We start from the raw sequence: 25,586 nt of genomic DNA, 5'->3' as shown, positions 1-25,586 counted from the left end.
CCCTTTGAGTTTGGAAAGTCATACCTGAGTGTAGGATTCCTGAATTTCATTGGTTTCTTTTGGCACCTAGATAATCAAAAGAGAGAAATACATCACTACCGGAGTAGCTGAATTTACTTAAGCAAGTGATTGTTGACGGCTCTGCTGTTTCCATAGGTTAAGAGCGCAGTGGGTAACAGAGCTGGTTCTTGGAAAAAGTCGCTCCTTTCAGCATGCTTCTCGCTGCATGAGCAGGACTGGGGAATTTGGTTGGTACTTTAAGATCTGTGCTTCAAGTGTGCACATTTAGCCATTTTCTTGTTGCGATTCTGGAGTAAAGGCCCAGGAGCTTTTTCTCCGGGAATGCAGGTATTTTACTACTCAGCTCTAGGGAGGGCTAACAATGGTGCACAAAGACCTAGCTCTTCCAGTGCACTCTTGGATAAGATCATCTCTGGGTCGCAGTTCCCCTTCTGTAAAATGGAGATGATACTAACCTACCTCATGGGATTGTGGCAAGTGTTAGGTAGTAGATCTGCCCAGCAACATGAGCAAGAAAAGTAAGGCTTGTGTCGGTGTCTGCGTAGGGCAACGCAGTGTCTGTGTAGACACGGTGTCCCTTACATCAGCCATCTTGTCAATTTCACAGCAGGAGCCCTGAAATTCACAAGAAACCCCCACTGGACCCTGCTCCTGGCTAGGAGCCGAGGTGAGAAGATCGGGGGGCTGCCCCTCGTTCCTGGCTGGGAGCCAAGGTGAGAAGATCAGGGGGCTGCCCCTCGTTCCTGGCTGGGAGCCGAGGTGAGACGATCGGGGGGCTGCCCCTCGTTCCTGGCTGGGAGCCAGAGCTTGGTGGCTTCGAACCCCACTCCCAGCTGGGGTGAGAAGCAGGAGGGACCCCACTGCCTGCTCCCTGCTGAGCAGTCTTGTCAATCATGGCTCGGTGAGCCATGAAATTGACACGGGTACCCAGCAGGTGGGAAGCTGCAGACAGCTTCCCCCCACACACACACACACACTTGGCAGGAACAGGTAGGGGAGAAACCCTGGGCGGCTTTCCCTGCCCCCGGCAGGAACAGGGAGCAGAAGGAGGGAGGCAGCCCACTAGGAGCCGGTGGGGCAGCCAGGCCCCTGGCAGGGAGCTGCCAGTGGAGCTGAGAGACCGGGCTCTCAGCTCCCCACACTGCCCCTCTTAGGTTGGTGGAAGCGCTTCTGGTGAGGACATGCCCCGCCGACCCCAGGAGGGTAGTGTGGACATGCACATTACTGCAATGGCTGTACGTCAACCGTAAATAGGTCGATTTAGATTTGTAGTGTAGCCCAGAGGTTCTCAACCTCTTTCTTTCCGAGACCCCCCCCCAAAAACATGCTATAAAAACTCCACGGCCCACCTGTGCCTCCGTAACTGGTGTTCTGCATATAAAAGCCAGGGCTGGCGTTAAGGGGTAGCGAGCTGGGCAATTGCCCAGGGCCCCTTGCCAGAGTGGGCACCGTGAAGCTAAGTTGCTCAGGCTTCTGCTTCAGCCCCAGGTGGCAGGACTCAGGGCCCCGGGCGTCAGCCCCATGCAGAGGGACTCCGGCTTTCTGCCCTGTGCCCCAGCAAGTCTAACATTAGTCCTGCTTGGCAGACCCCCTGAAACCTGCTTACGGCCCCTTAGGGGGCCACGGATCCCTGGTTGAGAACCACGGGTGCAGACGTACCCTTAGAGGAGTAAACGCTGGTAAGCACGGTGCAGGAGGAAGTTCCGTGCCCAGGCCCTGCTGGGTGGCAGTGGGATTTCACGGTGAGAATGGAACTCCTGAGCACAACACTTCTCATTCGTCGCACTCTTTCTTTGATAAATGTGTGGCAACATTGCGCAATACTAGTTGTGTGCATTTTACACACCCACACACATACACAATAATGCGCACACATACACGCACACTTCCTACAGCTAAAACCCCTCCCGACCAGCCATATGTTCCCCTTTGCACCAAACCTGTTCGCCATTTCACAAAGAGAAGTCAAATGCCAAAGCCCCAAATGACAGAGCAGCAGCTTATGTTTAACAGAGGCTCCTGGGTCGCCAGGACACCGGCAGTAAAGCCATTTCCCATGTTGCCATGGGGATTCTCAGGGGAACGGGCGTGGCTCTGTTTTTGGAACGAGAGATAAAACTACCATGACCCCTGGCCTATGAGCCGCTCTCAAGACGCATGCAATTGTGGGGTCTTCTCCACCCCCATCACTGATCCAGATTAGCTTCCACTCCGCTTCCCCCATCTACCATGACAGTGTACGGCCCCTGCCCATCCATGGCTGCAGACTCAGTACCTCGGCAAGGTCATTCTGCTGACCCACCCAGAAACAGAGACCCAGCTGTGAGCTCCCACCCCGGACACAGTGTGGGAGGGGATGAGAGGAGACACCCTCCAAAGCTACCGCTTATTCCTAGCTCTCCCCAGGTGACAGCCGGCACCGTTGCTGAAACTCTTGCTACCTGCGTAGGTTGTGGGGCAGTGGAACCAGGTAAACGGGTGCTCTATTGGGCTCCTTTCTGGCCCTGGAGCACTGACCCACGTGGGAAGGGAAAGACAAACACTACACAGGTGTCCAACCGCAAAGAGTGTCACAGTCATCATCATAGTCTCTCCACGCCACTGCCGAAACCTGAGTCCCAATGGGCTAAATTAGGTGAATGGAGAGACCCCAGGGATTAAGTAACATCAGGGATAAACTGGGTCCCACTTCGCAAGGGGAAAACCCAAGAATGCTCTTTGCAGGTCCTTGACACACCTCCGGCCAAGCGGGAGACAGCTCCCCTGGGGAGCGGGACTGGTTGCGGAAAGCTTCGGTGCTGAAAGCGCTGGCGCATCTGGTATTGTAGCCTCCACAGTATTCACCGGCAGCCCCCGGGTCTCCCATCTGGAAGGTCAGCTGCTGCAGAGCGCCCTGGGAGGCAAGGAAAGAAAGAAGTGGAGTTTACACCCGGACCGCGGACACTGCCTCTGCATGACAAGCGGCAAGGTTTGAATGGAGTTATTTGGACTCAGGATATGCAGCAATTACACTGGCAGGGAGATGCTCCACCACAGTGTACAGAGAAGGAATCCTATTTCCGGGCCAGCAGAGGGACCCCACGAAGCAGGGATGTCTGAGCCTAGTACGCTTGGTCCCGCACACGTGTGTGTGTCAACTTGGCCAAGGTTCTGAACCCCGCGGCTCCCAACACCAACGCGGGCACGTCCCCCTGGCTCCATGGTGAGACGAGATGAACAGGCAGCAGGGGAACATCCCAGCACAACTCCTGAGAGGGAAGGATGGGATTCTGCAGCGTGCTGGGCGTCTCCTGAGAGATGAGAATGGAGCAGAGGGTGCTGAGCATCAGCCCTGAAGGGGCTCAGCACGCTGATGGATCAGGCCCCAAGTCAACACCCTATGCCAGAGGGCTGACACATTCCCCCCACCCACAGCCTGAAATTACCTAGAAGGGCTCTGGATTACTAGACCCCCCAGCGTTTGGCAAGACAGGGAGGGAAGAACCAGTTCTCTCCATGAGGTCAGTGTTGGCTGGTAACTCCAAACACCACCTTCCCCGCACCCAGGCCCCCCCCTCCTCGCACTCGGATCCTGGCTAGAGCGGGGGTGTAAGAAGGCCATTGCTGAAATGCCCTGCTGGCTGCCCTGCAGCAGGGCAGACAGCAACTCTTTGCCTTCCTTGGCCTTTGCTGGGGACAGCTCTGGGCAGAGGAGAAAGCGTCAGCAGGGAGGAGAGAACTTCAGGGCCGGGGGAATCTGAAGAAGAGGAGGCCTGTAGGGAATGCAACACTGAGGGCCTGGTTCTTGGCACTGGGAGAGGTGAAATGAGCATCTGGGGGGAGTGGGAAGAGCCCTGCTTGCCTGGAGAAGCCAGAAGCCTCCACGGTTGCTAAGGTTCTGTAATTATTCAAGTCAGAGCCAACTCAAACAGGGCTGCTCTCTGTTAGCCTCCTTCTGAGCCTCTCCTCCCTCCCGAGCCCAGTGTAACTGGTGCAACGATTTGTTAGCTCCAGCATCATTAAGCCATAAGCAGGTTTTTCTGCACCGTGCGACTGTCCAGAGCAAACATCTCTCTGCATACGAGCCTGCCCCATTTAGTCATTCTCGCCCGCTGCCTCCAAGGAGCCGTAAAAGCTGAGATGAGATAAATGTGCGAAAGCTGTTGGATAATCGCCCCAACCCCAGACCATCTTGATGAGATGAAATCTTCCTTCCAAGCCAAGGGTTTGGCCAGGCGACTGGCTGTGAAAGAGAGGTGGGGAAGGGTGACAGAGCTGCACGCACGCCTGAATCAACAGGGAAGAGCACTGTGCAGACGATGCAAGATGGTAAGGGGCCTCAGAACTGTCTTTTGTAACCTGATAGCTCTGGTCCCTGGCTTGCATGTTAGTTACTGGGGAGGGGGTTTCAGTGCAAAGACCCTAAAATAATCCTGGATCCAATATGATCCAGGCATTTCCTTAACAGAGCTCCTTCTTGTGACCTGCTGTGGGGTCTTCGACAGGAAGGTCATTGGGGCAGGGACTGTATCTCCGATGCATGCGTGTAGTGTGCCCAGTGCAGCGGGGCCCAGATCCCTGCCTGGACCCTTTAGACACTGTGTCTGGGCGAGTAATGATATTATCCTACAGCACATGTTGCATTGTCCAAGCCAGGACCAACTGAACAGGAAGGCAGCGCGGCCTGGCAGCTGGGGGAATCCTGGTTTATATTCCAGGGTCTTGTCACCCTGCTGTGTGACCCTGGGCAAGTCATTTCAACTTGTGGGAGCCTCGGTTTATCCCTCTGTAAAATGGGGGTAATTATAAATATCCTGGAGGATGTGAAGGATGCTAGCGAGGAGCTTAGGGTCTCTCAGGATATGTCTGTGCTGCAATCAGGCGCATGATTGTAGTCCGGGTAGATATATGCACACTAACTTTAATCTAGCTTTTCTGGGTACCAAAAGCAATGAGGAACATGGACCCCAGTGCAGGCTGGCAATGAGTGTTCACAGCCAGAGGCACTGGTTGGCTTGCACTGCTGTGTCTTTACTGCTATTTTTAGCGGTGCTCGCTAGAGTAAAGCAATCGCACCTCGGTTTGCAGCACAGATGAACCCGTACAGGAACGCTGCTATGTCAGAGTGCCAATTCTGTAGTCTTTGATTTCTCTCCTCCTAAATTTCAGGAGTCACAAGTGTGTTGATTTGGCTGGAAATGAGATGCTGCATTCCCTGATGCTCTCATTCTAGCTACATCCATGGCCAGTTCTTACACGCTGCTATTGGGACTTTTCTACTTCAAAAGGCTTAAGAATCCTGTTTGGGGATATTAGTGTGGAGTGGCTATCAAGCTCTTTCTTCACTGCTTATTTAAAACGTCACTCATCTCAGAGGATGTACAAAACTAATCCCTCTCCCCGCAGTGTGGGGGCACGTCTGTAACTGACACGGGGAGAAAGGAGTGAGTTAGAGGGGATCTTATTGGGGGGTTCCATCTTACTGGCTGACATCCTTTCACTGTTTTGGTTTCTCTGACCTAGGAGCATACCCTTGGTGCCCTTCAAAGCCTTTGCACTGCACATCACCTGTGTAGTGAAAATAAACAGTGTGTTTTCAGTGAGGGAGGAGATGGGGTTCCATCCGCACATGGAATTCCAGCATCATTTCATTAGAGAGCCCTCCCACCCCGTCCCAATGCAGTGTCTCCCCTGCAGGCTGCCTATGCAGCTCCTTTGGGCTGAAAGAGAAGAGTCTGTGTGTAGGAGGAGCAAATTCTTACCTCAAAGGGAATCTCAAAGGATTCAATCAGGCCTCCAAGAATGACCAGCCCCTGCGTGGTGACGCCCATCCCAAAGTAATTGGACCAGCCCACGCTCTCCACCAGCTGACAGTCCACGTGCAGCTCCAGTCTCTCGGAGGAGATGCTGAGGGCAACCTGGTGCCAGTCCCCATCTCCCAGGATGGAAACTGGGAACCTGTGTGCCCCAGGTTGGGGACAGGAGAAAGACAGAATAGGAGGCTCAGACAGACACAAAACCACCAACATCTTCTACCGGGCTGGGCTCACTGTTCGGTATTAGCATAGGCCCCCTCAAAGGCTCACCCCTGTTGTGCTATGCAGCACTGGATAATTACAAGCCAAAGGAAAGTGTCTCATGGAAATCTAACCCTTCCGTTACTTGGAGCTGGGCAAATCACTGGGTTTTCGGAAATCAGAAAAAAAAATGTTCAGTTTAGTTCTGAAAACTCAGGTTCCCCTTGCCCAGTGAGCATCCAAACCACCAGCCTATGGGCCATTCTGCTCTCCGTCTCTCCCACTGCAGCTGTTCCACTTCGTATAAATACCTGACTGTTCACTGGGCCAAAGAGAGTGAGAAGGACCCTGCCGCCTGGTGATGAAGGCAGCACTCGCCCAGGATAGTGCCTGATTCAGAGGATGGATTTGGAGGGAAGAGACCTGACTTCAGGGGTCGGTCCTGGAGCCGGTTTTGTTCAACATCTTTATTAATGATCTGGATGATGGGATGGATTGCACCCTCAGCAAGTTTGCAGATGACACTAAACTGGGAGGAGAGGTGGATACGCTGGAGGATAGGGAGAGAGTCCAGAGTGACCTAGACAAATTGGAGGATTGGGACAAAAGAAATCTGATGAGGTTCAACAAGGACAAGTGCAGAGTCCTGCACTTAGGAAGGAAGAATCCCATGCACCACTACAGGCTGGGGACCGACTGGCTAGGCAGCAGTTCCGCAGAAAGGGACCTAGGGGTTACAGTGGACAAGAAGCTGGATATGAGTCAGCAGTGTGCCCTTGTTGCCAAGAAGGCTAATGGCATATTGGGTTGTATTAGTAGGGGCACTGTCAGCAGATCAAGGGAAGTGATTATTCCTCTCTATTCGGCACTGGTGAGGCCACACCTGGAGGACTGCATCCAGTTTTGGACTGCCCACTAGAGAAAGGATGTGGACAGATTGAAGAGAGTCCAGTGGAGGACAAAAAAAAATGATTAGGGGGCTGGGACACATGACTTACGAGGAGAGGCTGAGGGAACTGGGCTTGTTTAGTCTGCAGAAGAGAAGAGTGAGGGCGGATTTGATAGCAGCCTTCAACTACCTGAAGGGGGGTTCCAAAGAGGATGGTGCTCAGCTGTTCTCAGTGGTGGCAGATGACAGAACAAAGAGTAATGGTCTCAAGTTGCAGTGGGGGAGGTCTAGGTTGGAAATTAGGAAACACTATTTCACTAGGAGGGTGGTGAAGCACTGGAATGAGTTACCTAGGGGGGTGATGGAATCTCCATCCTAAGAGGTTTTTAAGGCCCGGCTTGACAAAGCCCTGGCTGGGATGATTTAGTTGGCCCTGCTTTGAGCAGGTGGTTGGACTAGATGACCTCCTGAGGTCTCTTCCAATCCTAATCTTCTCTGATTCTAAGTCCACGCTCCAGCAAAGAGTAAATATTTATACAAAAAATGGAAAAGCTTCCATAGCAGAGATGGAAAGCACCCAACCCAGAACAGCCTAGACCCTGGTAGGGCGGAGATCCGAGTTCAAATCCTTGCTCCAGAGTGGGGATTCGAATGTGGGTCTCCCTAACCACTGGGCTCAGGGCTATTAGGGACACAACACGGTTTTCTGAAGCTGACCCTGACAGCCTTTTTCCCAGCCTAAACTAATCAGGTCATCAAATTCACATATTGTTTCAGATGGACCAAAACCGCATTTTTCAGCAAAAAACCTATTTGTTTAAAAAAAAAAAAAAGTCACTCAGCTCTCCTTGTAACAGACACTGGGGAATCTGTGGAAAAATCCCCCGTCTAGTCAGTTACAGCCTCTTTCCCAAATGTCCATCTGTCCTGGGGAGGCCCCTGCATCCACTCATCCAGCCCCACTCCCTCTGCAGGGTAACGCGTCATGGGGGCACCTAAGCAATGGAACTGACTGCAGTCTCCTGGTTATCGCCCAGTCAGCCACTCTATCCAACCCTTTCCTTGGGTTTTGCAGCTGGTTTAGAGTCAACCTTTCCAGCTGGGATGCGGGGGAAGGTTGGCTCAGTCACAGCCTGAACAGCAAAACTGGCTCCGGACATATCTCGCCTCACTGCAGACAGCAGCACGTCTGGACTTTCAAAGGCTTTAAAAATTCCACCCGGGACTGGCTCTCGCAAGGCAGAGATAATCCCATCCCCCGAAACTGAATGGTGCAGGGACCCTTTCCACGCGGCCTGCGGAGTCCCAGCCTGGCTCTGATCCAATCCTGGAGTCCTAGGTTGTGTCAGCTGACACTTCCCCCGCCCCAATTTCTCATACCCTCAGCTTTACACTGCGCAGATTCTCCCACCTGCCACACTGACGACACACTCGGCACGTGAGGCCGTTTGTAACCATCACTTTGCCATCGTGTCGTCTGCAGCCCCAAGCCAAGGCACGACTGAATCCAGAGTCACGTTAACAGGCGACGGGTCACTGGGAACGCAACTCCAGCTGCTGCTTTGAACTGTCCCTGCCTGCCAGTCAGCAGCGAAATAACTCGGGAAACCCAGTTAGGAGACGTTCATGGACAAGGCAAGAAAGGGAGCCTCCCTCTTTCTTGGAGAGTGAGGAAAGGGGACTGGATCTCAGCCAGGATCCTTGGAAAAGCCACGGCTGTGTCTGAGACAGGCTTTGAGGATTTTGTTAGCAAAACAGATGTGTCATTATGCACATCATGGCAAATAATCATCAAACCAGGGAAGTGTAGTGTCGGAAGGGACTCAAGAGATTATCTTGTCCATCATCCTATACTGGGGCAGGTTTAAATAAACCTAGACCATCCCTGACAAGCCTTTGTCCAACCTCTTCTTGGAAACCTCCAATGAGGGGGATTCCACAACCTGCCTTGGAAGCCTGTCCTGGAGTTTAACTACCCTTATAGTTTGAAAGTTTTTCCTAATATCTAACCTAAACATCTCTTGCTACCAACTAAGCTGCTCTCTTCTTGTCTTACCCTCGGTGGACAAGGAGAGCAATTGATCGCTGTCCTCTTTATAACAATCTTTTGCGTATTCAAACACTTAGGTCCCCATTCACCCTTCTCTTTCGCAAACATGCCCCTTTCTTTCAACCTTTAATAATAAATATCCCAAATGCCATCCAGTTCTTATACAGCACTCTTCCTTGACAGAGCTCAAAGTGCTGTACAGAGGTGGTCACCAGCATTACGCCCATTGTTACAGCTGGGGAAACTGAGTAACAGAGAGAAGTGACTTGCCCAAGGCCACACAGCCATCTAATGGCAGAGTTGGGAATAGAACTGAGGTCTCCTAACTCCTAGTCCCATGCTCTAGCCACTAGGCCACAATCCCTCCCAAATGACCAGGTCAGAGTGTGATCTCAGTCCAGGATGAAAATAACGATTGCTAGGCCAATACCAAAGCACTGAAGTTGCCATACTGAAGTGGGCAGGATCTATCCATCACACATGAACCATCTGCGTAGCACGGTAGCCTGGATTTGCTGCAAATTATTTTCTTCCTCCAACCACTACATTTCAAAGCTGTGAAGCATTAGCCTGGGGGGATAGCTCAGGGGTTTGAGCATTGGCCTGCTAAACCCAGGGTTGTGAGTTCAATCCTTGAGAAGGGCCATTTAGGGATCTAGGGCAAAAATCTGTCTGGGGATTGGTCCTGCTTTGAACAGGGTTTGGACTAGATGATCTCCTGAGGTCCCTTCCAACCCTGATATTCTATTAATCGCTGGCATGTGGACTCATAAGAGGCTTCCCAGATGGAGAACAGTATCAAAGGCCTGCCTCACAATGCCAATGTGGGCAGACAGACCAAACTCAAATATTTGTACCCCCCAAGATATTCTCTCTTCTGCCTCTATGTGATGAATTAGTCATGGCTTGAGGCTTTTAAGCTACGTCTATACTAGGAGGTAGGGGTGTGATTCCCCTGCTCGCATACAGATACTCGCACTAGTTCTCATCAAGCTAGCGTGAGTATAAATAGCAGTGTAGCTGCGGCAGCATGGGGAGCCGCAAGGAAGGCCTGGCTGAGCTGTCCCGAGTACCAAACCAGTTTGTACTCCGCTGCCGCCACCTGTGCTACACTGCTATTTATACGCCTGCTAGCTCCACAAGATCTAGTGCGAGTATGTGCGCACAAGCAGGAGAATCACACCCCTAGCTCCTAGTGTAGACGTGGCCTTAGAACAACAGCTCCACAGTACGTCCTGGTGACGAACACTTCATCCCTCCAATTTCCAACCCAAACGGGGTGGATGGGGGGGAGTAACCCCGTTCCTCCGAGGGGGACTCTGCTCTGTGAACAGTAGGAGAGAGCACTAACATGCTGGCTACCCAGAACTATGTCGAAGGGGGGAGATGTCCAATCTCAGGCACAACCGGCAGGAGGATAATATCTAAAGCTCTAGGGCAAAACCAGGTGCACACCCTCCCTCTTAACCTAGAAAATCTGCCAAAGCAGCCTTCACCTTAGTGGATGTGAGACTAACACACAGGCCCTGTCCTGCCAACTCACCTGCATCAGTAAGTTGCAGTGAGCTCACCCTTCAACGGCCCAAGCAGGGGAAAAGGGTATCAGACGACCAACTCTTGTTTGGTACAAGTAGCAGACATGCTGCTTTGCGATCAGAGGGGCCCTGCCTCAGATGTCAGCAGGGACAGACCCTTAGAGAACTTTGAGGGGACATGAACAGCCGGACCGGCCCTGCCTGCCACACTCCTGTTAACTAAAGACCCTGAGTCTTGTTGCATCACCAACCTTCTTCCCTGCTGTGATCTAAGAACCTCTTAATTCCAACTAGTGAGGGAGTTCCAGGAACATCTTGATTCTGGTCTGTATATTCTGGTTCACCAAAGAATGTCATGTGAGGTCTTAAACGAAAGCTGGGGTCACACTGGTCATTGATATCGTTGTGAAATGTATATAGAGATATTGTGTAAGGAGTTACGTACGTATACTGAAAATATGATCTTACAGTCCATAACAAGGCATGAGTCAGCAGCAGAGGTGAAAAAACAGGTGTTCTGTCAGACAAGAGATGTTTATTCACCTCTCTCTCTGGCAGGATGCAACTTACGCATGGTAAGCTAACACGATGGATTTACGTCAGCGAAGAGATGCAAAGTCAAAAGGGAAGCGGCACACAGGAAAACCAAGCCCCAGGTGGTTATCCTGTCTCTGAGGACAGACAATGAACTTTGTGGGGAGTATAAGCAGAAGACAAAGACGACACCCCTCATCATGTACATAGGAATAAATGAGCAGTGCATTTACATTTATGAACACGGGATCTCAGACGACCTTGGCTGGAAAGCTGCAAACGACATTGGGTGAGAAACTACAGACAGGTTAGCCTGTTCTTTAAGCTTAGCCTCTAGAAAGCATGTGATTTTGTTTTTTATGTAACCCTTTGTTTCCAATACCACTTGAATCTGGAATCTTTGATAATAAATTTACTTTTGTTTTCATTCTGTCTAAGAGCGGTGATATGAAGCAAAATGCTGGAACAGAGCTGAATCTTACTGGCTGGTGTGTATATTGCTTCTTGGAGGGCAGCAGAGCTGATATTTCTGTGAGCTGCCCAGGGCTGGATATGATGGGGAAACACTTCTGGGACTGGGGTGCAGACACCCAGTGAAGCACAAGCAAGACTCCTTCATGCTGGAGGCAGGGGGTAACAAGGTGACTCAGTCCCGGGCACCCCAAGAACCTTCACACCTGCCAACTAATTTCTCTCATGGCTGGAGCTAGAGCATGTCTCCATATGCAAAAGGCCACTGCTCTACATTTTCAGATAGGTACCTGAGAGTGCAGTGGATGGATACGTGGGTGCAATCCTGTGATTACCGGCAAAACACACATAGCCGCTCTAGCGTTAACGGATAGCTTCATGCTCGTGACCCGGCGTGCCCAGGCAGTTACCCCTTTGCACCCACCACTAAGTATTCAACAGGCTCAGCTTTGCTGCCTGTCTTTGGAAACTCCAGCCCCCCAAATTTTGGGGTACAGGAAGAAGAGAGCTAGGATGGAACTTACTCGTAATGTCGCCTCCTAGTGGTGACAAAGACCAAGGCAAGGGGGTTAATCCTGATCTGGAACAGCACGTGGCTACGATGACTGAGGATCGTCAAGAGGCTGGTCTCCTCCTTCAGAGAATATCTAAGTTTCAGCAACACGCTCAGCTCATCCACAAACCTAGGCGAGGGAAGCAAGCCACAGCATCCTGTAGCCTCCGGTGTAATAAACAGAACGTTCATTCATTCTATATAATTTGACGCACAAAAACTAAAGTTAAAAGAACATTATGTAGCTGGCAAAGTCAAGCACTGAAAAGTTACCAAATACCAGAATTAAGGAAGCCGTAGCACAGGCTTCAGTATGGGCAACACAAGCCCACCTGGCCCCCGGGGTAGGTATTCGCTTGTGCAGTTGGCGCTGAAGCCCATGCGGTGGCTTCTTCCCCTCTATTTGCAGGGGGACGTCTACACAAGCCGCCATGCACAACCCCAGCAGCAATGACGATGTACCCCAAGAAGCAGCGCTGAGGGAGGAACGAGGTTTTTAAAAGACCAAATCACCAGGCGTGCAGGGAGTCCAACTGTAAGAACCTCTGGGCAATCTGCCTACCTGTCCCCAAAGGCCTCCCGGGTGGGGATGCTGAGGGTGGAATACTGTCCAACCTCCAAGACGCTGCAGTTGGCTTCGTCATAACTGAGGGAAATATTGCTGAAGTCCCGGGCGGAAGAAGTCAGTTTGTCCAGCAAGTTCACTTCATCTGCATGGGGGCAAAAAGGAAAGAGAGAGACACTAAATGTTTAATGCATCCTCCCACCAGAGTGCCGCTCACATCGTTAGCCACTGGCAAGGTGCTCAGGTGTACAGGAGGCCACGGGAACATGGTCCCCCGTAGCTAACAGCCCTTTGAAAGGGTTTTCAGGAGGAGACTGATCATGCCTAGGAACAGCTTGTGGCTGTAATCTTCCTGCCCGGAGAAGTGTCACTGAGCTGTAAGAATCACGGAAAGAGAGTCTCAGCCAAAGCCGTGCTTATTCCAGAATGACCTCTGCATGTAGGGAGCTAGAAGAACTCAAAACACTGCCCGGTGGATTAATTTATAGTATAGTCCCCATTCAACCCCCCTGTTCCCCACCCTCTGCCTGCCCCGGCCCCTAGGGGAGCACACACAGACACACAGTCAGTGATGTAACTGCTCGAGAAGACTTCAGTCTCCAGTGATGTCCATCCGGCACCAGCATTTAAAAAAAAAGGCCTAGATGAGAAGCAGCCCCAATGCTGACAGCCAGCAGGACCCCAAATTACTTGTAAATCACCCGGGCTGCCCCCATGGTTACAGAATTAAGATGATCACCGATGACATTCGCAGATTAGACACCCCAGGGTTTGCTACAGGTGGCTTCTCTTGCTGGTGGCGCGGTTACAAATACAGCCAAGCAAGACCGTGAAATACGCCAGCTGTGAAATCACGTCGCCAAACCGTCAGCTACAGAACTGATCAGCTCCATAGAAACCCCCAGCCCCCACTCAAGCTGAGCAATGGCTGCAGGTGGAAATTAAGTCATCCAGCTCTTATCTTGCCATGTTTAACATTCATATTGTGGTAGTGCCTAGAGGCACCGACTAGGGTGACCAGACAGCAAGTGTGAAAAACCGGGACAGGGGGTGGGGGGTAATAGGAGCCTATATAAGAAAAAGACCCAAAAATCGGGACTTTCCCTATAAAATCGGGACATCTGGTCACCCTAGCACCGACTGAGATTGGGGCCCCACCGTGCAGGTGCTGCGCATACTCATAGTGAGAGGGAGACCCAGCCCCAAAGAGGTTACAGTCGAAATAGACATGACCGACAGAGGGCAGGAGGAGAAAGAGGCAAAGTGACTTCCCCAAGGTCACACAGCAAGGCAGTGGCAGAGGCAGGAATAGACTACAAGTCTCTTTACTCACAGTCCAAGTGTCTCTATCCACCATCACCCCACTGCAATCCATACAGCAGATTCAGTAACACAGGCTCTAGCAGCCAAAACTCGGAGCTATTGATGAGCACGGCCTAGCTCAGTGCTTTGGAAAGAAATTTGGGACCCCCTGGTTATGAACGGCACTGGCTAAAGCCAAACGACGTTCTGGGCCAACTGCAGTCATGGTGCCCAGTTCAGATACGGCTTACACCAGTGTAAGGTAGGAGTAGCTCCATGGAAGTCAAAAGTTATGCTGGCGTAAGTAAGATGAGAACCAGGCCATGCACACAGATAAACGTGCACATGCTCAACTCTCAGCTCAAGGAGCATCCATCTGTCTGTGGGTTTTACACTGACACCCATCACCGCAGCATCTGAGCGTCATCCATGTGCAATCACGTGTCGTTCAGCCTCACCTCTGCAGGGCAAATGGGTTTGCTCTTGTAGCCAGGAACTTTCTTTGCCGCACAGAATCACAGAAGGAAAAGACCAGTGCTGCCTCTCTGGTATTTCTAGAGTGCATGCCCGCATAGCCAAGCCCTTTCTCTTCCCTCACCTCGTGCTGCAGGGTCTCTCCCCTTCATTTTCTTGCTCCTCTCTTTCCAGCCAACGCTTTCTCCCACCCCAGCCCCAGCCCTATTGGATGTTCTACAGGAATGTGTGCGCAGCAGCTGTATAGTTTAAAGCAGGGTCCCTAGGGTCTGGTGCTTAGCAGCAGCTGCAGCTCTTCTCAGACCTCTGGGGCTGAACCTTCTAATAAACACAGCTTGTCCAGCCCCAAATAAATCAGCAATGGGAATGTCAGGGCAGCCTATGCAGCGCGGTCTCTTGCAGGGCTTGGTTCTGTTTTGCAGAGATGCGGATTTCAAATGTTAAGGGATTTCCATTCTCAGAATGCCCCAGACTCAAGCTGTGTCTTCACTGCTCCTATCTCGCGGTCAAATCCTGAAGTGACTGCCACCAGGTAGCTATGCAAGGTAGGCAGGACGCCCCTCCCCACCGGGGGTGACTTTACCTTGATATAAACCTGCAGCGCCTTGTCTCCACTGTGGTTATTACAATGGGAGAACCAAGGTGTGTGTTCGTTACTCTGCAGTCAACTTGCACCTTTTCTTAGCAGCGCAGACAAAGCCTCAGTACCTTGCGCCTATTGCTTTTCAAAAGCCCCTAACCAGGGCCGGCTCCAAATTTTCCCGTGCTGCCCCCCAACTCCGCCCCTTCCCCGCCCCATTCCAACCCCTTCCCCAAATCCCCAGCCCCGCCTCCTCCCCCGGGGCACGCCGCATTTTCCTTCCTACCCGTCCCTCCCAGGCTTGGAGAAACGGAGCGGCGGCGCCCTCGGGGGAGCAGGTGGCACTGGAGCGGAAGTGAGCTGGGGGAGGGGAGCAGTTCCTCTCTCCCCCCAGGGTTACTTCCTGCTGCCTTCTCCGCACCACTTCCTGCTGCCCTCCCCGCGCCCTCCACCGCCACAGCTCAGGGCCAGCTCCCCGCTTTTTGTGCCCCAAGCAAAAAAAAAAAAAAGAGCCGGAGTGCCGCCCCTTGGAAAGTGCCGCCCCAAGCGCATGGTTGGAGCACTAGTGTCTAGAGCCGGCCCTGCCCCTAATGGGGAGGGGCAAGACCGCCTGACCGAACATCAATGTTCGCACCTTAGATCTGCAAGTGGCCGTACCCTGCTTACCCTGGAGCATCGACCTCAGCCTGCTCCTCCCCAGGGCGCCAGATCCATCAGTACGCCACCTTTCTCGAGGTACCATCTTCTCCTCTCCGTTTCACAAAGAAAGAATAACGAAAGCAAGTCTCTAGCCCTTACAGCTGCGAAGAAAACCTCCGGGACATGAGCCGAGTGCAGAGAGGCTGACACAAGGACAAAGCCTTTCCAAAGTGACAAGCGATTTTGGGTGCCCCCCTTGAGATGCCTTAAAGGAGCTGGATTTGCAGATGGTGGGTGCTCGGCTTTTTCTGACCACCAGGCTACTTTTAAGGCATCTCAAATTGGGCACCGAGATATGTCCACACTGCAGAGTTACCCAGGGCTCTTACCCGGGCTGTAGCCTTAGCCCCCTACCATCCTCACAGAAAAGCCTCTAACGTGGTTTTGGAAGGGCTTTAAGCCCAGATAAACTGACCCAGCCCGGGGGGAAGAGGGGGTTAAAGCCTGGGCTCCACTTTAAGTTGGGCGGGAACCCACCCACCTTGCAGGCTAAGGATGCAGTGAGAAGATCCGTGCCCGGAGTCCAGTCGGCTGCTGTGCTCGGGGCAGGGAGTGGGGAGCCAGGTCCCCAGGGGGCAGCCCAGGGTGACAGCCTGGCTTGGAGGCGAGACCCGGCAGCAGCCCGGCTGGGGAGCCAGGAGCTTTCTGGTCAATTTAACGGTTCCAGCTCAGGCCAAGGAGGAAGAGGTGGCGTTATTTCAGGAATCAAAGGCCACCGAAGCAGCGGGTGGGGAGGGGAGTCACCCCAAGACACAGCGTTTCTGCCTCTGGGGTCTCTGTGACCACATCCCTTTTTTCTGCCTTGACCTGCATGACACATGACGGGAAATCACCCACCACCGGCCAGGGGGCTGGGAGAAGGTAATCACCTCAGACACCACCCCGCTGGGCCCACCTGGCACGGAACGCGCTGGCTTTTCATGGAGCCGCTCATCCAATAGGTGGGAGGGCGCGGACAATCTTACTCGATTACTTGACAGCGGGAGCCCTGCCAGTACCAGCTGCAATCGCTTGGCAGACATCCAGCCTCTGCTTTCACTCCAATTCCCACTGTAGATGAGGGGTGAGATTTATTCCCGGGCAGATGAACACCCTAGGGCACGCTGCAGCCTGTCAGGATATGTGCACAAGGCACAGATCTGCTGCTTTGGTGAATAACCAGCCAATCGAGCAGAAAGCTGTTTTGATTCCGTTCACAGGCCGGAATGTAACAGTTCTGCCGTCAGTCTCCTCGAAGGGCTTGTCGAGGGAGCATCGCCCAGTGGGAGGATTCGGGATCTGCAGGGGAGACTCGTGGCTTTTGCCCAGCTCTCAATGTGAATAGATAAAGTGAGGCGGGAGGGTGTCAGTGCAGTTTCCAATGGGCACGAGTCCGCAACACCCCCCCACCACTAACCGGCCTCCTCCTTGGCAGTTTCAGAAGAGGGGCTGGGGACCGGGCGCACCCTACAGGATGAACTCTCTTCCCACACTCAGGCTCCGATTCAGGAAAGCACGTATGTGCTTAACTTTAACCACCTATTTACAGGCTTCCCTGCTTTTCTGAATAGGCGAATGTGCTTAACTTGAAGCAAACGCCTCAAACCAGAAATAAGCACAGGCCCCGATCCTGGAAAGCATTTAAGCACATAGTTAAAGCTAAGCACGTGCTTAAACGCTTTCCTGAACAGGGACCCTAGAGACGTCCGTCCCCCCAGGGTTGGGACTCAGCATCACAGCAGGAGAGTGTGGTCATAATACCAGTAATGTAGGGATAGCTCAGTGGTTTGAGCGTTGGCCTGCTAAACCCAGGGTTGTGAGTTCAATCCTTGAGGTAGGGACCTAGGGCAAAATCAGTCCTTGGCCCTGCTCGTGAAGGCAGGGGGCTGGACTTGATGACCTTTCAGGGTCCCTTCCAGCTTCATAAGAGAGGTAAATCTCCATTTATTATTAGCAGCTCTGCGTACACAGAGAGGGCACCGTTCTTTGCACTCCTTTCACTGGCCTTAAAAACCAGCAATTGACCAAAAAAAAAAAAAAAGCATGAAATTAACCAGATCCCTTTAAAACTAGATTCAGCCAAAGCACCCGTCACCAAAAAGGGAGCCCGGCTACATTCCAGAGTGTGGAAGACCAGAACATACCACACGGTCCCATGCTGATCGGAGGGGGAGGGGGGGCAGTACACCGAGTGGTCGTGCAAGAGTACAACTTGTCTGCAGAAACCGCAGTCGCACCAGCACCCAATCGTGGTGACACCATCTGTGCGTTCAAAGTGCATATAGCAGGGGTCCCTCAAAGGAGGAGGTGAGGATGCAGAGTGTGAAATGAGGGAGAAAATAATAAAAAAAATATCCATTAACCTGAAGGCAAGAAACTAAAGGCAAGTAATTTTGGTACCCAAGATACATCTTTGTATTTGGCTGAGATCAGCACTTAGAAACCATGGCAACGGGCAGTATAGAAATACCGTGGGCCCATCCGACACCTTTACTGCCTCCCCACCGTTGGCTAGCTGAATTGATGTTTAAATAAATGACATCTCACTCCCAGAGACACCAGCTTTCATTAAGAGGTGACCAGGGGGATCCAAACTAGCATTTCACCTCCCCGAGGCACAGATGCTGCCCTTCTGCATTAATTTCACACTGCAGCACTTCTCCATAGGAGCAGCAGGTTTCCATTTATTTATTTAAGCCCAGCCGCATCTGGCTAGTTTCTGCTCTGTCAGGATAAGCCAGCAGGCCTCAGCAACCCACTTGAGCAGGCAGAGAAGAGACTTGTTTGTTCTCTCTTGTAGCACAAGATCCTCTCAAGCGGCTTAAACAAGCCACCGCTCTCGGCACTGACATCTCTATTGCGATGCACTGGCTCTGCAGAGGAGACCGTGGCAAGGCAAGCTCATGTAAGCAGCCTTCGTGATGTGTTCAACCCAGCCGAACTGGGCGACTTCTGCTCCTGAGATTAACCCAGGAAACGCTACTTCTCCTGCTCACCTTTGCTATTTTGGAGTTACAAGGACATTAACGGACTCGGAACAGTTTTCAAAATATTTCTCTTCCACTGTAGTTCAGCACCTGCTGGAAGTTTGAAACAGACCCATTACCTCTGGAAGGGATACTGAGACTCCTGAGTCAGGGCTTATGCTAATCTTTAACTATTAGTGAGCAGGGTGAGACCTTCGTGGGAGGCAAGTTATCCCACATCTGCCTCCTGCAGAGTTTCTTGCATCTTCCCCTGAAGCAGCGCATGCTCCCTAGTGGGATGAACAACGGGGTTTTCAGTTTGGTGGCGACATCAGAAAAAATGCAGACAATTAGGTTTCAGGTCAACCTGAAACTACAACTATTCGTTTCTATTCTGTGAAACAGAAAACCAAAAATTTTCTGATTTGGGCCAAACAAAACTTTTAATTCGACCCAAAACATAACTTTTCATTTTCTGGGTTTTGTGGGTTGTGGTTTTTGTTTGTAAAAGTAGCTACAATTCTAAATGAAACATCTTTTTGACATGAAAAGACTAAATGTTTTGTCCTGAAAACATTTTGACGCTTGGAGTTTTTCTCCAGTTTTATTCAGCTGAAACTATTTGCCAAATTTGACCCGAATTCACAAATATTTTCGTTCGACTGAAAAATGCATTTTTCGGCAAATATTCTATTCGCCCGAGAAAAAATGTGCCCAAATTGAGTGCCAGCCGCTATGGGAGACAGAATACTGGATTGGATGGACCACAGGCCTGAGCCATCCTGGCAGTTCCTATGACAGATAAATGGAATGAACCAGGGTCCTATTCACATACAGCCAGAATGGCCATTAGTGGGGAGGGAGCCCAGGACTTCCAGCACCAAAAGCACAAACCCCTACTCCTTAAATAAAGGAGGCAACACTCAGCTCTAAGAAGCAGGCTGTCCCAGCCACCGGGGCCAAACACCAGGAGGGAAAAGGGGGGTGCACAGACAGCCCCTGCAATTACCATAAGAGCAGGTGGGAAACCTTTCCTTACATTGATCCCATGCGGAAGGACGATTTTTCCCATCTATTTTGGTTTCCTATGAAGTGAAGCATCTGTTTTAGAGACTTACCCTGTGCTGCATTTCCCAGCACAAGGAGCAGAAGGGGAATTTTACCACCAGATAGTCTGGTTCTCAGGGTGGCTCAGTTTCCCCACCTGGAAAATGAGGCTCATCACACTCACTCACCCACCCATGAGCTCGGAGCCCTGCAGATGAAAGCGCACTCGAGAAGGGGGAATTAGAAGGGGTCGCACACATTCTAGACTCATTAGCTGCGACACATTTAACTAAACAATAAGAGAGTAGCCCCTAGCTTGGCCCTTAGGCACAGCTGAAAGGGCCATGAGTTCCTCAAGCCTAGTACTGAGGGGTCTCCTCTCAGTCCAGTCGTCTCCCTGAGGTTCCCCAGCCAGGGCTCACTTCTGCAGCACGGCTTGTTGGGGTCAGACTCACCACTGCTTGTTCTTCTATGTCAAGGCAGCAGCTTCCATGCATTTCCTGCCAGCACGCGGCTCCCCTCACCTTGCAACAGCCTCCTTCCACCTCCTTTTGCTAGTGCCCAAGCACCCCGTACTGCGGGAGGGTCACCACGCTGCCCTCTGCAGAGCGATGACCGTTCAGCCAATCCATCACACTGGGCTTCTGTGATGGTACTGCCCGTGGGAGCCAGCTGAGGTCACTCAATCAGGGTAAACTGCAAACCAAACGGGGCGGACAAACCCCAAATGCTGGTGGTTATTCCAATACTTAGATTTACCAAGCCAGCACAAAACAGCTTCTCTAGTACCTTACTGGTTACTCAGAAGATCAAACAACGCAGTTCCCTTAAAGTGCCCAGCCTCAGGCCTCCGTCCAGACACACTTGTCAGATATGATGATGATTCCTGAAAATCTTACTTCATCATATAAAATAAAAGGTTCTTCCAATCCCAAAGGATCAGCCACATACCCAGGTCCAATTATAACTTAGATCTACCCAAAATACACGCTATAGCCAATTCTTATTAACTAAGCTAAAATTTATTAAAAAAGAAAAGAGAGAGAGTGTCGTTAAAAGATCAATATACAGACAGACTTGAATTCAGTTCTTGAGGTTCAGATACACAGCAGAGATGAGCTTGTAGTTGCCAAAAGTCCTTTTAGAAATAGTCCATAGGTTATAGTCCAAGGTCCATATTCAGGGTGACTCCAGTCAGTGACTGGGGATCTCAATCCTTGTGGCTTAAGGTTTCCCCCTCTTGAAACCCAAAGCAGATCTGAGATGAAGCAGGATCATGTTCCAAGCTTCTTATACATTTCCAGCAGCCTTTTGGCCTGAGAAAACAATAGGCTTAACTCCTTCTCCCCAAATCTCCTGGCAATTAGCACAGTGTAATTTATCCATTAAACAGTTCAGATACAGGTTACCACAACCTTCCCAGAGACACATAGACAATAATACTATTTTACTCAAGTATTATTATAAATGTTAATATTTCTTTTTTGATCTTTGAATTAAAACTATAGCAATAGACGAGACTTATTTGCTTACATCACAGGACCTGAGCAAACATCTCCCCTTCTACCTCTAACAATGCAGACTTGCATTTCAAAGCTCTATTCATTTACATATCTTCCTAACCAGTCCTTAAGGTTCATCCATGGGTCAGATCAGTCAGTGAGGTGAGTTAATTAACTCTTTCTGGCCCTGTCACCTTTCAATGAGGTATTATACTCATAACGTCACAGCTTCTCTGCGTCAGTGCAAGACTGAGCATCCATTTCCCCCCAGGCTGACCACGGGCAGCTGCACCACCACCATTAACACAGGTCTCCCACTTGCAAATGCTTTCCTTTCCAGAGGCGTGCTCTTGGCTAGCAAGGTGCATGCCCCGTTCCATGCCGGAGGAAACGTTCCCTGGCTGGCGACTGCTGTGGCAAAGGAGCACAGGGCTAGTGCACCTTGCAGAGATTTACTCCAGAAGCATCCCAGAACCGAGTCTATACCTTCATTCCCCTTGCTGTACTTCAGAAAGGAGAGGTAAGGTTCCCACTTCACTCCAAGCACATTCGCTCATTTCAAAGCACTTTTTGGGCCCATTCAGTATGCAAAATGCTCTGTAAACTGGTGTCTACTCTGCATTCTTCACCCTCAAATCAAAAGGACAAGAGAAGATTTTCTCATCACTTCAGAGAAGATTCTTAGAGATCAACGTTCACTGCCAAATTTAACTTGCCTCTGGGCGGCTACGGCAACAGAGAAACCTTTCCAGCCAGCTCTGGGCCAGGGAGACTTGTACACAGGCCAACATTAGCAGGAGCAAGCACAGGCCAACGAGACTGCAGCCAAGAATGTGTCATCTCGATCTTCCGTTTATCGGTGGCCACTATAGCACCAAGCACATTTTGGGAGGACCAGTTCCAAGCTGGTTGTGGAGAAGCCAATGAATAGCATCCCGTTCAAATCCAAATATGCCTATAAACACTCATTACAGATGCACCTTAGCTCATTGTTTAATCATATCAAATTAATCTATTACAAGGCCTGGAGTTGCACACAAAAAAGAAGCTGCCGATGAGATGCCAGATGGAAACAATGATATTTAACCAAGGAATACAAGAGCAGAGACATTTTGCTTTAGTGCAATCAATTTCCAGCACATCCTGTAGGCCCCGCTGAGATGTACTGGTGGGAGGAGGTGGGTCAATCTCACAAAACTCAGCCATGGGATTTGAAAACAGGCCATTTGAAAACAGTCAGGTGTTTTCGGACACACGTTTTGGGGTGTGATTGCTAATTGCAAAAGGGTCAGAGGTGGTAATATGGTGCACAGTAGCATCATGTTATACATGAGAGGTGGCAATGCTTTTGGACAGGCAGCAAAACTTGTACAGCAAAGTACCCCTCTGTGTGGGTCACCTTGCTGGGGGACGGCAGGGGAAGCCTGCATGAATTGTTCCGTGTCTGTGGATAAATACCCAGCTTCCGTCTCCAGGTTGTCCCTCCAGTGCTCATTTCACACAGCCGGGCTGTCCTTAACATAGGCTTCTGTACTTAAAGGGACAGTGTCACCTTAAAAGATGGCCAATATTTTTTTAAAAGTTTAAAGCAGCATCATGTCCTACCTCTGCCTGTATCCCCCTGGTTTGGTTTTACAACCATAATATTGAATTTTAAAATGAAGTTACTGCCAAACTGGGTTAAAACAAAATAGAGAACAATATTCCCTCCCCCCTGCAAATTCTTTAACTTGTAAATAAACTTGCACCCTAATACTGTGACTGTTAAGCACACAAATCAAATTATGTAAAACTTTCCTAAGAGCAGGCCTGAAGCAGAGCTATGTGTAGCTTGGAAACTTGTCTCTTTCACCAGATGGTCCAATGAAAGAGGTAATAAGCATTTAGAGAGACAAGGTGGGTGAGGTTAAGTTAGAGATGATCTGAAATTTTCCAGTAAAAACACTTTTCCATCAGCAAATGCCACTTTGCTGAAATCAAAACTTCCCAAAATAATGTGTCAGTGTAGACAAAATTTCATTTGGAAAGAAAACATTTCAATAAGGTCAAAATAATCCATTGGGGTAGAACAGTTTGAGTTTTCCTTTTAAGGTGACTTTTTGTTTTGAAATGTATTTGATACTATATTACAAACTATAAATATAAGATTATAATTTAAAAAGTCAAAATTGGACCAAAATGTTTCAATTAGCCTGAAATAATCAAATTTTATTTCATGGGAAATTTTGTTTTCATTCTGATTCGGAATGAAAATAAAGTTTGAAAATGTCGGACCATCCCACCTGGAACAGAAACCCTGAGTTTTGCTCAGCTCTAGCTTATGCACTTGCAGGACCCAGCCCTGAACTGTTAGTTATAACAATGGCAGTTCTCCTTCACCCCAGAAGAGAGTTATTTTCATATGCGAACATCAGTTTATCATAGAATCTCAGTGATGATTCTCTGAGCAGGTGGTTGGGACTACATGACCTCCTGTGGTCCCTTCCAACCCTGAGATTCTATGAATCCCCTGCTCAAAGCAGGACCCATCCCCAGACAGATTTTTGTCCCAGATCCCTAAGTGGCCCCCTCAAGGATTGAACTCACAACCCTGGGTTTAGCAGGTCCATAGCTCAAACCACTGAGCTATCCCTCCCCACTAAAAACAGACACTTTCAACCACACTTCTCTAGTTACAAACTATAGACATGATCCCTGGATCTCTGGAGACGTGGGTTCGTATCCCACCCCGCCAGCTTATCCATATTTCCACAACCATAGTGTTTTGACTGCTGTGCTTTTAACCAGGATTTGAATCCAGACAACCCTATGTCAGTGCACAAAGTTTATACTTGCTCTGATTTGTTTATGTTCTTTCCAAGAAAGCCAAGCTAGGAACACTGGGATGAAAGGGAAACATAACCAGAATGTCAGGAGACATTTCCTGAGAGCAAAATCTATTAGACTGGATCTATTAGTTTCCCAAGGGAAGTGTTGGAGGCACCACTGCCTGCATAATTTAAATAACCAGCCTGGACAAAGCACTGGAGAATGAGCTATAAGAAACAGTTCAATCCTAGGCCGGGCAGGGGAACAGACTGGATGACCTAATAGGTCTTTTCCATCTCTAATTTCCATGATTACCTTGTGAAAATATCCTGCGGAGAGTCTGTTTAGCATCACAAGCCTTGTGCTTTAGTAACATTTACAGACCGTAAATTAGAGACATTTGTAGATCACAACTATGGTTTCCGATCTTTGGTTAAAACCAATAAACCAGATCAAACCCCGTGGAAGCAAATGCTTGTGACGAGGGTGCTATGAATAGGCTTTGGTTTGGCTGGCAAGTCAGAATGGTTACAGCACCAAATTAGCATGCACAACCGAGAGCCGAACAGTTAACCAAAACGGGCACCCCGAAACCTCTCTTCTCCCCTGGCCTTGTCACAACCCCAATTCCTCCCACCCCTGCCCTATCCAGGACATTCTTGTGGTGAAGGCACTAGGTGTGGACTCAGGAATAGAGTTTGGGGGAGGGGAATATTTTGGCAAATAGAATTTTGGCTACAAAATGCGTTTTGGGGGCAGAGGGGGGCAAAACATTTCAGGAATTCAGGTTGAATGTGACAAATAGTTTCAGCCAAAAAAATCCCGGGAAGTTTTTTGAAAAAGTCAAAAAATTTTGTTTTGACCATTTCAAAATGTTTCATTCTGACTTTCTCATTTCAACTTTTCATTTTTTTTAAACCAAGCATTTTCTCTCTCTCACACACACACACACACAGTATAAAACACCCAAAATTAACCAAAGAAACAAAACTTAAAAAAAACAAAAAACCTCATTTTGAGATGAACGAAACATTCTGGTTGATCTGAAATGAATTTTTCCCCAAGTTTCTCAATTCAACAAAAACCCTCTAAAAATTGGACTTGGTTCAAATCAAACTGGATATTCTCCCACCGCAGTTTGACCCTCATACTGAAAAATCTAGTATTTGCTTAGCTCTACTCACTCAGAGGATTGAAATTCATTTCCTGGCTCTGCCACAGCCTGGGTGTGTTACGTTGGGCAAATCACTTGACCTCCTTGCACCTCAGTTCTTTCATCTATAGAGGGAGGACAATAATCCTTGCTTTGTCTGCCTTGTCTATTCAGACTGTTAAGATATTTGGGGCAGGGTCCGTCTCTTACTATTTGTTTGTACAGCACCTAGCACAATGGGGCTCTGATCTCAGATGGGGTCTCTGGATCTTGCCACAATACTGATATGGCCGTTTATAATAACGGGGTATTTGTAGTAGGGTGTAGAAGAACATCCGGTCAAAAAGGGGACCTGACAGTGTCCAGTCACACCCAAAGTCCGGTTATGGTGAGCGGGGCAGGTGGGGAGGTGCTGGGTCATTACCAGCTCCAGCCACTACTCAGCCAGGGCTGCCTCCTACC

At 50.0% G+C, this 25,586-nt stretch overlaps 1 protein-coding gene across 1 annotated transcript in view; it reads right to left on the bottom strand.

Moving 5' to 3' along the window:
* Positions 1 to 25,586, bottom strand: part of COL27A1 (collagen type XXVII alpha 1 chain) — a 242,049-nt gene that overhangs the window by 158,080 nt on the left and 58,383 nt on the right. The window contains exons 2-7 of the mRNA XM_044993151.1: positions 12,612 to 12,759; positions 12,021 to 12,179; positions 5,763 to 5,958; positions 2,759 to 2,914; positions 2,026 to 2,115; positions 25 to 66 (exon numbers count right to left, since the gene is read on the bottom strand). Of these exons, the coding sequence (XP_044849086.1) occupies positions 25 to 66; positions 2,026 to 2,115; positions 2,759 to 2,914; positions 5,763 to 5,958; positions 12,021 to 12,179; positions 12,612 to 12,759 (791 nt within the window). The remainder of the gene's footprint in view (positions 1 to 24; positions 67 to 2,025; positions 2,116 to 2,758; positions 2,915 to 5,762; positions 5,959 to 12,020; positions 12,180 to 12,611; positions 12,760 to 25,586) is intronic.

The sequence above is a fragment of the Mauremys mutica genome, chromosome 18 (genome assembly GCF_020497125.1).
Source record: "Mauremys mutica isolate MM-2020 ecotype Southern chromosome 18, ASM2049712v1, whole genome shotgun sequence".
Classification (NCBI taxonomy): Eukaryota; Metazoa; Chordata; order Testudines; family Geoemydidae; genus Mauremys; species Mauremys mutica.
This window is presented reverse-complemented; position numbering and strand designations above follow the sequence as displayed.